Source organism: Oncorhynchus kisutch, linkage group LG8 (genome assembly GCF_002021735.2).
Source record: "Oncorhynchus kisutch isolate 150728-3 linkage group LG8, Okis_V2, whole genome shotgun sequence".
Taxonomy (NCBI): domain Eukaryota; kingdom Metazoa; phylum Chordata; class Actinopteri; order Salmoniformes; family Salmonidae; genus Oncorhynchus; species Oncorhynchus kisutch.
Genome location: NC_034181.2, coordinates 26478045 through 26490430, shown reverse-complemented (window position 1 = coordinate 26490430; position 12386 = coordinate 26478045). Strand labels below are relative to the sequence as shown.

General features: G+C 43.9%; 2 protein-coding genes across 3 annotated transcripts; one reads left to right on the top strand and one right to left on the bottom strand.

Moving 5' to 3' along the window:
* Positions 1–431: 431 nt before the first annotated feature.
* On the top strand, positions 432–2772 carry drc10 (dynein regulatory complex subunit 10). 2 transcript variants are annotated; one of them, XM_020490141.2, is made up of 5 exons: positions 432–589; positions 864–1542; positions 1754–1966; positions 2112–2183; positions 2316–2772. In XM_020490141.2, the coding sequence occupies exons 2-5, from the start codon at positions 865–867 to the stop codon at positions 2598–2600; spliced, it is 1248 nt and encodes a 415-aa protein (XP_020345730.1). In that variant the 5' UTR covers positions 432–589; position 864; the 3' UTR covers positions 2601–2772. The 2 variants fall into 2 exon arrangements, with proteins under 2 accessions (XP_020345730.1, XP_020345727.1); XM_020490138.2 differs by having other exon boundaries at positions 438–589; positions 1754–1987.
* Positions 2773–2859: 87 nt separating this feature from the next.
* Positions 2860–9904, bottom strand: cfap73 (cilia and flagella associated protein 73). Its single transcript, XM_020490143.2, has 7 exons — positions 9741–9904; positions 9492–9597; positions 9249–9353; positions 8783–8980; positions 7832–8053; positions 7316–7474; positions 2860–3799 (listed from the first exon to the last, which is right to left on the bottom strand). The coding sequence occupies exons 1-7, from the start codon at positions 9794–9796 to the stop codon at positions 3710–3712; spliced, it is 936 nt and encodes a 311-aa protein (XP_020345732.2). The 5' UTR covers positions 9797–9904; the 3' UTR covers positions 2860–3709.
* Between the last annotated feature and the right edge of the window lie 2482 nt (positions 9905–12386).

The following is a 12386-nucleotide window of genomic DNA, read 5'->3' as shown; positions in this document are numbered from 1 at the left end:
CTGGGTCTGCCGGGTAGGCGGAGTTCTACATTCAGACACATTGAATGGTTCAAAATTGGAACACTTTGACTTCCCGGTGCTAGGTTTTCTGAATTCAAGTGCACCTACCGGCAACAGCGCGAAACGAATACAAAAATGGGGAATTCAAGGATTTACCGATGGGTTTTTACCAGAAATGTTTGGTGCGATTTGAGTATCTCTCTGGCTGTAGCGTTCACTTTCAATTATAATACAGCGCTATGAGACTAAAGGCAGTCCTTGTTTTTCAAAACAAGAGTTGAGCTTGAAATTCAAAAGTTTATCAAACTGACCGGCCGCCATAAATCGGACTTTAGTAAAATGTTGTAATATAACAAGCTAATGAGCCTAAATTACAATGCATGACCATAAGCATTATTTATTAATGCTAATTTATTTCAGTTCTTCGTCAATGCGAATGGGCCCCTCCCCCACCCCACATCTTTGGTCTCTTAGCAACTGTATTGTAAACTATCAACATCGATGTGATGTTGTTTTCTATGCTGCTGCCAGTAACGTGGCTAGTGTGGTTCGATTTGCTTTATTTAAGTGCTGTTTAAGTTCAGAGGAGGTATGTTGTTTTCCTTTAGGCCTAACGTTATGTTTTCTTGATAAAATGTTTTATCTGCATGGAATCTTTATCTTTTTGTAGCTAACGTTAAGTACATTATATCTAAAAGTAAACTACACTAGACATTAGGCAACTGTTAATGTAGGTAGCAAATAGTAATATTGTCCTCACGTTAGTGGTAAATGTGTTTGTGATGCTGAATTGACCGATGTTATAGTGTTAATTTGGGCATGATGTTTTATTGTTTAATAAGATTCCCCCCTGTCTATGGCAGTATGTCTGCAGAGGTGGCCATACAGCCCCTGGAGGATGTTAGCCCCCAAATGATGTGCTCCAGTCCCCAACCCAGTCCACAGCCCCGGGCCAAAGTGCTCAGGGAGGACCTCCTAAAGATCCTGGACCCTTCACGGAAGAAGCTGTCATCCTTGGAGACGCAGCGCATTGCAGGGGTGCTGGAAGACTGCATCGCCAGGGTGGAGACTGTAGCCTTGCTGCCGGCTGTGCTGTCCCGCCTTGGAGGGCTGTCTGTGGGGTTGGAGTTGGAGGGGGCCTTACAGGAGCACCAGCACCTTGGAGAGAGGCTGGGAGGCCTGGGACAGAAGCTGGTTGAGGGGGAGGCAGGGGAGAGAATGAGAGCAGAGTTAGAAAGAGCCATCCCCAGCTCACTGAGGAACGTGCTCAGACTGCTGAGAGCTCATCCAGCCGCCACCCGAGCCCTGAGGAGTGAGGCAGAGGTAGGGGGGCAGGGGGTGAGTGAAGGGGTGCGAGGGCTGGTAGGGGGGCTGCAGGAGTTACGGGGGGTGCTGTTAGAGAAACTGCTCACGAGCCCGTCCGAGGAACGTCAAAGAACACGCTACATGCAGGAGGTTTCGCTGCGCCATGGCAACAACATGGAGCTGGTTGCTACACTGGAGATGGAAGTCGCTGCCGCCATCAAAGACAGAGATGCTGAGGTGCCGATACAGTTTTCATTGTCATTATACTACTGTTTGTATTACACCAGAGTTTAAACCTTGAAAGATTTAACCCATGATAATTCTATCTCAGTTCTCCAAAACGTAATCTCTCTACTTTCTCTGCTGCTCTCTCTATCTTTTTCTCTCACTCTCGTCTCCCCCTCTCTTCTACACTCTTTTCTCACCCCACTACCCCCTGCTCTCTAAGACCTCTAAAAAAAATGAGGTGATCAGGAAGTTGAAGAGCTCTCTGCACCAGATGGAGAAGATCTCTGAGGACTTTGTGTTGCGGACACAGCAAGATGCCGACAAGCAGAACCAGTCAGACGCTAAGACCTCAGAGGGGAGGCGGGCCCGCATGCAGCAGGAAGCCAATCAGCTGAGAGTTCAGCTTAACAACCTGATTTCTGAGAACCGCGAGGTAGAGACTTCGCTCCGTAAGGTGGGAGATCCCAGAAATAGAGCCCTAGCCCCTGCTCCTTATCTAAAACATTTTCTATGCATGCAGTAGATCCTGCAGTGCGAAATATAACTTTTTCAATGTTGTTCTCCTCCCCTCCTGGCAGAAAAAATATAAAGTGGAGACAGAAATAGAGAACTGGATCCAGAAGTATGATGCTGATATGGGAGAGAAACAGGTAGACTGACCCTAAAAAATCCTAACAAATCTTCCACTGAGTAACAGCAATTAATAATACGATTTTAGTGATGCTTAGTAAATCCCCACCCCCCTCTCTATCTCTCTCTCTGTGTTGTCTGCTCCCTCCCAGTTTGAGCTGGAGGACATGACAAGGGCCTATGAGGAGGAGAAGGAGGAGCTGAGAGAGCTAGAGGAGGCGTATGCTGTCCTGGAGCAGGAGTTCAGTCAGATCCAGGAGGAGCGGCGTTTGGCCGAGGAGAGGAGGGAGGAGGAGCAGAAAGAGCTGGAAAAGAAGAGCCGTGCATCCACCATTATCCAGGCTTACTGGAGGGGCCACCGTGTCCGCAAGGCCATGAGGGGGAAGGGCAAGAAGGGTAGCAAGGGCAAGAAGGGAAAAGGCAAGAAGGGCAAATAACAGCCCTGTGGAAAACTCGGCTAGACCAGGACAGTCCATTATTCCAGCATGGTTTTTATATTTGTGGGAAAGAAGTGTCAGCTCTCCAAAAACACATCCATTTTCTTTTTCTCCTTTTGTACGTTTTCCTTTTAGGTGTCAGAGTTTATTCCAATAAATACTGTGCAACGCAGCTCTTGATTACTATTGTATGATTACTACCCTGTGTTTGATGTTATCTATTTTTAAGTGTTTCTTAAAAGAAAAGGGAATCTTGTTAAACCATTGTTTAAAAATATTTTTAATTGAAACATGTACAGTATTGTATTAATGAATCAGTTTAAATGGAACTTAACAATTTATAGTTGTTATGCAAAATTGGTCAGAATAGTAGAAAACTGGCACCATGCAATTGTTGGATACATTTGATCAAGGCTTGAGAAACACTAAACAGTTTGGCCCTCTATTGATATGTATAGTTAGTATTCCCTACAGTTGCCACTAGGTGTCAGTACTAGACTGATTGCAGAAGTATTATTGTCATCATGCTACGTTCGCTCCACAGCTCTGGTGTAAAGTCGTTTTTAGGGGTATCTGTACTTTACTATTTATATTTTTGACTCCTTTTACTCCATTACATTCTTAAAGAAAATATGTACTTTTTACTCCTATACATTTTCCCTGGCACCCAAAAGTACTAGTTACATTTTGAATATTCACAAACCTAACAATATAAAGCTTTGTCATCCCTACTGACTCTGATCTGGCGGACTAACTAAAACCAAATACTGTGTTTGTTTGTAAATTATGTCTGACTGTTGGAATGTGCACCTGGCTCTCCGTAAATAAAATAAAATAAATTGTGCCGTCTGGTTTGCTTAATATAAGTACATGTACAACCATATACTTTTAGACTTTTACTCAAGTTGTTTTTTACTGGGTGACATTGGTATGATCACTTTTACTTGAGTTATTTTCTATTAAAGTACCTTTTATGTACTTTTCCCACCACTGCTGCACAGAGTGCTGCCCATAACATTACTATCTGTGTGAAAACAATACAAGACATGGATTGAAATCTCCAATAATAAGACCTGCAGTATCCTCTGTCTAGATCATCCTCCACCTGTTCACTTTAAATTGGCTTTAGTAGTGGCATGAGAAGGGCTCTGTTTGAGGTTGTTCACTATGGCAGACTGGTCTTGGATGAAGAGCTGGATCTGGAGAGGAAAACACATTTTGATTTTAACTGTTAACAAATGAATATGTCCGCTACTCTACATCACTGTGACATCGGTATCCTTCTCTAACTGTGACATCACTAACCTTCTCTAGCTGTGACATAAATGTGACATAACTGACCTTCAACTGTGTCATCCATAGGAATAGAATGAATAGAACGGGAATCCCTTTCAAGTCAATGATGGCATAATGTAGGGGACTGGCGGCCATTGTGAGTGTACCCATAGGAGCAAAGCAGGAAGTAAAAGCAAGAAGTGTATCCTTCAATCTGTGCTGTGAATTTTTGAATCAACTTTAACTGACATTACAAAATACACGCAGTGGCCAGTTTATTAGGTACACCACCCCGTTCTCGAAAACGGTTCGCTCCTACAGACAGTGAATCACGTGGCCATGACTTGCTATATAAAGCAGGCAGACAGGCATTCAGTTACAGTTCGATTGAACGTTAGAAGGGCCAAAATGAGTGACCTAGGCGACTTTTAGCGTGGTATGATCATCGGTGCCAGTCTCGTGAAACGGCTGGCCTCCTGGGCTTTTCATTCGCCACAGTGTGTAGGGTTTACTGATAATGGTACGACAAACAACAAACATCTAGTCAGCGGCAGTCCTGTGGGTGAAAACAGCTTGTTGATGAGAGGTCGAAGGAGAATGGCAAGAATCTTGCAAGCTAAATGGGTGGGTAACAAACACACAAATAACTGCGCAGTACAACAGTGGTGTGCAGAACAGCACCTTGGAACACACAACTCGTCAGTCCTTGTCACGGTTGGGCTATTGCAACAAACAACCACACCGGGTTCCACTCCTATCAGCTAAAAGAAGCTGCTCCAGGGGGCACATTATCACCATCACTGGACAATTGAGGAGTGGAAAAACATTGTCTGGTCCAATGAATCCTGGTTCCTGTTGGATCATGCTGATGGCAGAGTCAGGATTTGGCGATAGCAGCATGAGTCCATGGCCCCATCCTGCCTAGTGTCAACGGTACAGGCTGGTGGCGGTGGTGTAATGGTGTGGGGAATGTTTTCCTGGCACACGTTAGCTCCCTTGATACCAATGGAGAAATGTTTCTGTGTTTCAAAAAATTCAGACTGTTCTGGAGGCGAAGGGGTTCAGACCCGGTACTTGATGGGTCTAACTAATAAATTGGCCACTGAGTGTAAATTTGATTGCATGAGCCACATCAGTAAGTATAATTTTAATGAACATTCTACATTACTATGGAAATTATTGCATCACAATACCAGGCAGCCATTGCGAGGGTACCCATGAGTTTACCAGTCAAATTGATAAGTTTTAAGTTGTCATGTGCACTAGTACAGTGAAATGGCTTTCTTGCTTGCTCTTTCCCAACAATGCAGTAATCAATATCAGTAATACTATAATTGTTTTAAATAAAAAAGTAAAGTAGAACAAAAACACATGAAAAATAGAAATAAGAAGAACACGAGCGTTAGTTCCCTGCATATTGACACTTGATTTTGGAAGTTCCAGGGTCAGTGCCAAAACCACATGGTTTCAATGTGTTTGAGGCCATTCCATTCGCTCCGTTAGAAGCTGTTCATGAGCCTGTTGGTTTCAGACTTGATGTTCCGGTACCAATTGCCATGCGGAAGCAGAGAGGACTATGGCTTGGGTCTATGGCTTGGGTGACTGGAGTCTTTCAACAACTATCTGGGCCTTCCTTTCACACTGCCTTATATAGAGGTCCTGGATGACAGGAAACTTGGCCCCAGTGGTGTACAAGGCTGTCTACACCACCCTCTGTAGTGCCATGCGATCGAAGGCGGTGCAGTTACCATACCAAACAGTGATGCAGCCAGTCAGTATTCTCTCAATGGTGCAGCTGTAGAACTTTTTGAGGATCTGAGGGCCCATGCCAAATCTTTTCAACCTCCTGAGGGGGAAGAATTGCTGTTGCGCTTTCTTCTCGATTGTTTGCGTGTGTGTCAACCAAGTCCTTAGTAATTTGGTAATCAAGGAAGCTCTCGACCAGCTCCACTGCAGTCCCGTTTCCTGTAGTCCACAATCAGTTCCTTGGTCTTACTGCCTAGAAGCCCATCATCCTGGAGTCGCCTCTTCACTGTTGAAGTTGAGACTGGTGTTTGCGAGTCTTATTTAATGAAGCTGCCAATTGAGGACTTGTGAGGCGTCTGTTTCTCAAACTAAACACTCTAATGTACTTGTCCTCTTGCTCAGTTGTGCACCGGCACCCAGTCCTCTTTCTATTCTGGTTAGAGACCGTTTGCGCTGTTCTGTGAAGGGAGTAGTACACAGCGTTGTACAAGATCTTCAGTTTCTTGGCAATTTCTCACATGGAATAGCCTTCATTTCTGAGAACAAGAATAGACTGACAAGTATCATAAAAAAGTTTTGTTTCTGCCCATTTTGAGCCTGTAATCGAACCCACAAATGCTGATGCTCCAGATACTCAACTAGTCTAAAGAAGGCCAGTTGTATTGCTTCTTTAATCAGAACAACAGTTTTCAGCTGTGCTAACATAATTGCAAAAGGGTTTTCTAATGACAATTAGCCTTTTAAAATGATAAACTTGGATTAGCTAACACAACGTGCCATTGGAACACAGGAGTGATGGTTGCTGATAATGGGCTCGTCGTAATGAACGGACCATGGTGGTGGTATGCGTACATTATCCTTTAAAAAATAATCACCGAACAAAAACAACAAACTACCAAAAGAACCGTGACGCTACTGGTGTGCACACAGGCAACTAACTGTAGACAAGATCCCACAAATCACAATGGGGAAATGGCTAGCTAAATATGATCCCCAATCAGAGACAACGATAAACAGCTGCCTCTGATTGGGAACCATATCAGGCCACCATAGAAATACAATTCACCTAGATGACCCACCCAAGTCACTATCACGTCCCAACCAGCATAGAGAATAAACAGCTTACTATGGTCAGGGCGTGACAGCCTATGTTTAAAGATCTGCCGTTTCCAGCTACAATAGTCATTTACAACATTAACAATGTCTACACTGTATTTCTGATCAATTTGATGTCATTTTGACGGACCAAAAATGAACTTTTCTTTCAAAACAAGGACATTTGTAATTGACCCCAAACTTTTGAACGGAAGTGTAGGTATTCCTCTTTTCTAGGGGGTTGAGGTTAGTGTGGAAAGCAATTGAGATTGCACCATCTATAGATCTGTTGGAGTGGTATGCAAATTGGAGTGGGTCTAGGGTGTCTGGGATGATGGAGTTGATGTGGGTTGATGTGTATCAGGGTTAGAGGTTCAAAGTCTGTTCTATTCATTCTTTTCTATCACTAACATTCACTATCTGTGACATCACAAACCTCCATCTGTAACATCACAGTGAAATCACTGACCTTCTCCAGGTGTGACATCACAAACCTTCTCCAGCTGTGACATCACTGACCTTTTCTAGCGGTGACATCACAAACATAGTCCATCTGTGACATCACAAACCTCAATCTATGACATAATAACATCACTAACCTTCTTTAGCTGTGTCTCTGTGTCATCGATGGCCACGCCCTTTTCCTGCCCTGTGGTCCCACCCATCATGTGGTAGAGGTTAAGGGTCACCACTTTAATTTGGCCCAATAAAAGCGTCTCCTTCGCCGCTGTGGTCTGGATGTGATACCACGTGTTCTCCTGAACAAAAAACATTGTTTATATTCTGGATAGAGAGACATGACTATAATCAATTGTAAATCCGTGACCCATCTAAAGGGATTGTCACTAGTTACCACAGCCACAAAGGAATATTGGCTATATCGTAAACATTAATGACACCAGAAAGTTGCTTTTTGGTCTTAATTTAAGGTGAGGGATAGGCATAAGGATAGTGTTGTTAAGGTTAGCGTTAGGTTTAAAATCAGATATTGAGAAGATAAATTGTAGAAACAGGTTTAGCCATAATTATGACTTTGTGGCTGTGGTAACTAGTGACGACCCTCTAGTGACTACCCTCTAGTGTCGACCCTATGAATGCGTGTTCAGGTCTGGTACCCATCTGAGAGCGTTGGAGCGTATCTGGTCCAGCTCTGTCTGTAGCTGAGACAACAGGTTATTCTTCTGCAGAATGCTGCAGCTCTGCTGCTCTGTGTGTCTCTGTAGCGCCCCCCGTTGGCCATCAGCTTGCTCCTGCACCTCACTCTCCCTCTGCCGCAGCTGCTCTTTGGTGGATAGCAGGGTGGCAAACCTCCCCAGTAGCTCCCACACATCCTCATACTACATACACACACACACATGTACACATTATACATTTGAAGCTAGGGTTAGGTTTGTGGTTGAGGCTAAGGGTGACGGGATGTTCAATCGGGATGTGGAGAGGTTTAGGGTAAGGGTTTGGGTTAGGGTTGAAGCTAGGGTTAGGTTTGTGGTTGAGGCTAAGGGTGATGGGATGTTCAATCGGGATGTGGAGAGGTTTAGGGTAAGGGTTTGGGTTAGGGTTGAAGCTAGGGTTAGGTTTGTGGTTGAGGCTAAGGGTGACGGGATGTTCAATCGGGATGTGGAGAGGTTTAGGGTAAGGGTTAGGGTTTGGGTTTGGGTTAGGGTTGAAGCTAGGGTTAGGGTTGAACCTGGATGTGGACATGAAGCTAGGGTTAGGATTGAGGCTAGGGTTAAGGTTTCGGGTTAGGGTTGTGGTTGAGGCTAGGGTTAGGGTTATGGTTAAACAGGGATATGGACATGGTATAGGCAACACACGTGAGCTGGTAGATTATTTGATTATAAAAATGTAATTTCCAAGAGAAAGCAAGTGCCATGATCCCACAGGAAACACGGTATGTTTTTTTTTTGTATTCTCTGGAGTTGAGAACAGATCAGATGAACTGGGGAGGGGGGGGGGGGGTAGATTCATGATAATACCCAGAAGAGAGGAAAGATAGAGGGGGGGGGGGTTCAGTTTATCACAGTAGTGTGAATAGGGTGTTTTTAGTGAATGCCAGGCTTGGGTACCTTGGCCAGTCTGAGGACCTGTTCCAGAAAGGTCCAGTAGAAGGCACTCTTCTCCACCCTGCGCTGCAGCCTCAATCTCCAGGCCTCTAGGACAGCACACTCCTCCTTCAGTTTCTCTATCTCTCCCTCCTTCTGACGCACAGCATCCCTCTCTCTCTCTGCCTTCTTCTCACCCCGACCACGCTTTGAGTCGTTTTCCTGCAAGATGGCACATTTGATTACAATGTTTTTTCCAGAGTCTGTGTGTTTCAGTGCCTGTGTGTGTGCGTGTGTGTGTGTGTGTGCGTGTGTGTGTGTGTGTGTGTGTGTGTGTGTGTGTGTGTGTGTGTGTGCGTGCGTGTGTGTGTGTGTGTGTGTGTGTGTGTGTGTGTGTGTGTGTGTGTGTGTGTGTGTGTGTGTGTGTGTGTGTGTGTGTGTGTGTGTGTGTGTGTGTGTGTGTGTGTGCGTGTGTGTGTTAGCCACCAACTTTGAGGAATTTGTCAAATTTGAGCAGCGACTCCTTCAGTTTCTCCTCCTTCTTCTTCACCTCATCTCTCCGCCTTTGCAAACTCTCCGTCTTTAACTCAAACTCCTGTGAAACACACACACACACACATAATATCCCAGGTACACACACAATATCACACACAATATCCCTAACTACGATAGTCACATTTTTGTCACAGGTTCTCATGATTATGAGTACTATGAATAAGAACGTAGCTCCTACCACTCTGTGTGTCTGGAGCTGTTTATCCACCTCTCTGATCTCTCTCTGTTTCTCAATCATCCGTGTGGCTCCGCTCATCAGACCTCTGTCCCGCACAGGCACTTTCCTACACACATAAGCACGAAAGTACGCATGCAGAAAAGCACGCACACACACATACACACAGAACCTTCTGTGGACATCAATCTGTGTTCCTTCTCTCAACCCCACTAGCAGAGAGCATACTAACACAAACACAAACAAACTCACATTAAGAGGTGTTCCTCAAAGACAGTACGGAAATAATCCTCCAGATCCAATGCCATTATCTCTGCTGTCTCCAGGGAGTTTCTGATCTTCAGTTAGAAACTTAAGCAGCTTTCCCTTTGGATTCCTTTATACCTTGCTGTACAATCCAGTCTCTATGGCAACACATAGACAAAGCCTCTGTCGCCCCCCAGTGGCAAACTACTGACATAGACGCTCCACTACTGTGTGTGTATGTGTTTGTGTGTCTGTGTCTGTGACTGTGTGTGTGTGTGTGTGTGTGTGTGTGTGTGTGTGTGTGCGACCCCTTTTGTGATAGCAAATTCATCAAGTCAAATCATATTTTATTTGTCAAATGCGCCGAATACAACAGGTATTACGGTGAAATGCTTACTCACAAGCCCTTAACCAACAATGCAGTTATAAGAAAATTGAGTTAAGAAAATATTTAATAAAAAATAAAAAAAGTAAAAACAATAAAAACAAATAATGAAATAAAAAAGTAACTCAATTAAATGAAATAAAAATAATGAGGGTGATTATGATAATAAACAGAGAGTAGCAGTAGTGTAAAAACAAAGAGGGGTCAATGAATATAGTCCAGATGGACATTTGATTAATTATTCAGCAGTATTTTGGCTTGGGGGTAGAAGCTGTTAAGGAGCCTTTTGGACCTAGACTTGACGCTCTGATACCGCTTGTCGTTCGGTAACAGAGAGAACAGTCTATGACTTGGGTGAGTAGAGTTTGTGACAATTGTTTTGGGCCTTCCTAGTATATGCAGTTGAAGTCGGAAGTTTACATACACTTAGGTTGGAGTCATTAAAACTCGTTTTTCAACCACTCCACAAATGTCTTGTTAACAAACTATACCTTAGTTTTGGCAAGCCGGTTAGGACATCTACTTTGTGCATGACACAAGTAATTTTTTCCAACAATTGTTTACAGACAGATTATTTCACTTATAATTCACTGTATCACAATTCCAGTGGGTGAGAAGTTTACATACACCAAGTTGACTGTGCCTTTAAACAGCTTGGGAAATGCCATGGCTTTAGAAGCTTCTGATAGGCTAATTGTCATCATTTGAGTCAATTGGAGGTGTACCTGTGAATGTATTTCAAGGCCTACCTTCAAACTCAGTGCCTCTTTTCTTGACATCATGGGAAAATCAAAATAAATCGAAAAAAATTGTAGACCTCCACAAGTCTGGTTCATCCTTGGGAGCAATGTCCAAACGTACCAAGCATAAACACCATGGGACCACTCAGTCGTCATACCGCTCAGGAACGCGCTCTGTCTCCTAGAGATGAATGCACTTTGGTGCGAAAAGTGCAAATCAATCCCAGAACAACAGCAAAAGACCCTGTGAAGATACTGGAGGAAACAGGTACAAAAGTATCTATATCCACAGTAAAACGAGTCCTATATCGACATAACCTGAAAGGCCGCTCAGCAAGGAAGAAGCCACTGCTCCAAAACCGCCATAAAAAGCCAGACTACGGTTTCCAACTGCACATGGGGACAAAGATTGTACTTTTTCGAGAAATGTCCTCTGGTCCGATGAAACAAAAATAGAACTGTTTGGCCATAATGACCATTGTTATGTTAGGAGGAAAATGGGGCCGAAGAACACCATGCCAACAGTGAAGCACGGGGGTGGCAGCATCATGTTGTGGGGGTGCTTTGCTGCGAGAGTGACTGGTGCACTGCACAAAATAGATGGCATCATGAGGAATTGAAAATGATGTGGATATATTGAAGCAACATCTCAAGACATCAGTCAGTCAGGAAGTTAAAGCTTGGTCACAAATGGGTCTTCCAAATGGACAATGACCCCAAGCATACTTCCAAAGTTGTGGCAAAATGGCTTCAGGACAACAAATTCAAGGTATTGGAGTGGCCATCACAAAGCCCTGACCTCAATCCCATATCAAATTTGTGGGCAGAACTGAAAAAGCATGTGCGAGCAAGGAGGCCTACAAACCTGACTCATTTACAGCAGCTCTGTCAAGAGGAATGGGCCAACATTCACCCAATTTATTGTGGGAAGCTTGTGGAAGGCTACCCGAAATGTTTGACCTAAGTTATAGACAATGCTACCTAATACTAATTGAGTGTATGTAAACATCTGACCCACTGGGAATGTGATGAAAGAAATAAAAGCTGAAAAAAATAATTCTCTCTACTATTATTCGGACATTTCAGTCTTAAAATAAAGTGGTGAACCTAACTGACCTAAAACAGGGAATGTTAACTAGGATTAAACGTCAGGAATTGTGAAAAACTGAGTTTAAATGTATTTGGCTCAGGTGTATGTAAACTTCCGACTTCAACTGTAGGTTCTGGATGGCAGGAAGCTTGGCCCTGGTGATGTACTGGGCTTTACACACTACCCTCTGTAACGCCTTTTGGTCGGATGCCGAACAGTTGCCATACCAGGCGGTGATGCAATTTGTCAGGATGCTCTCGATGGTGCAGCTGTATAACTTGTTGACGATCTGGGTACTCATGCCAAATCTTTTCAGTCTCTTGAGGGGGAAAAGTTTTTGTCGTGCCCTCTTCACGACTTTCGTGATGTGTTTGGACCGTGATAGTCTGTTGGTGATGTGGACACCAAGGAACTTGAAACTCTCAACCCGCTCCACT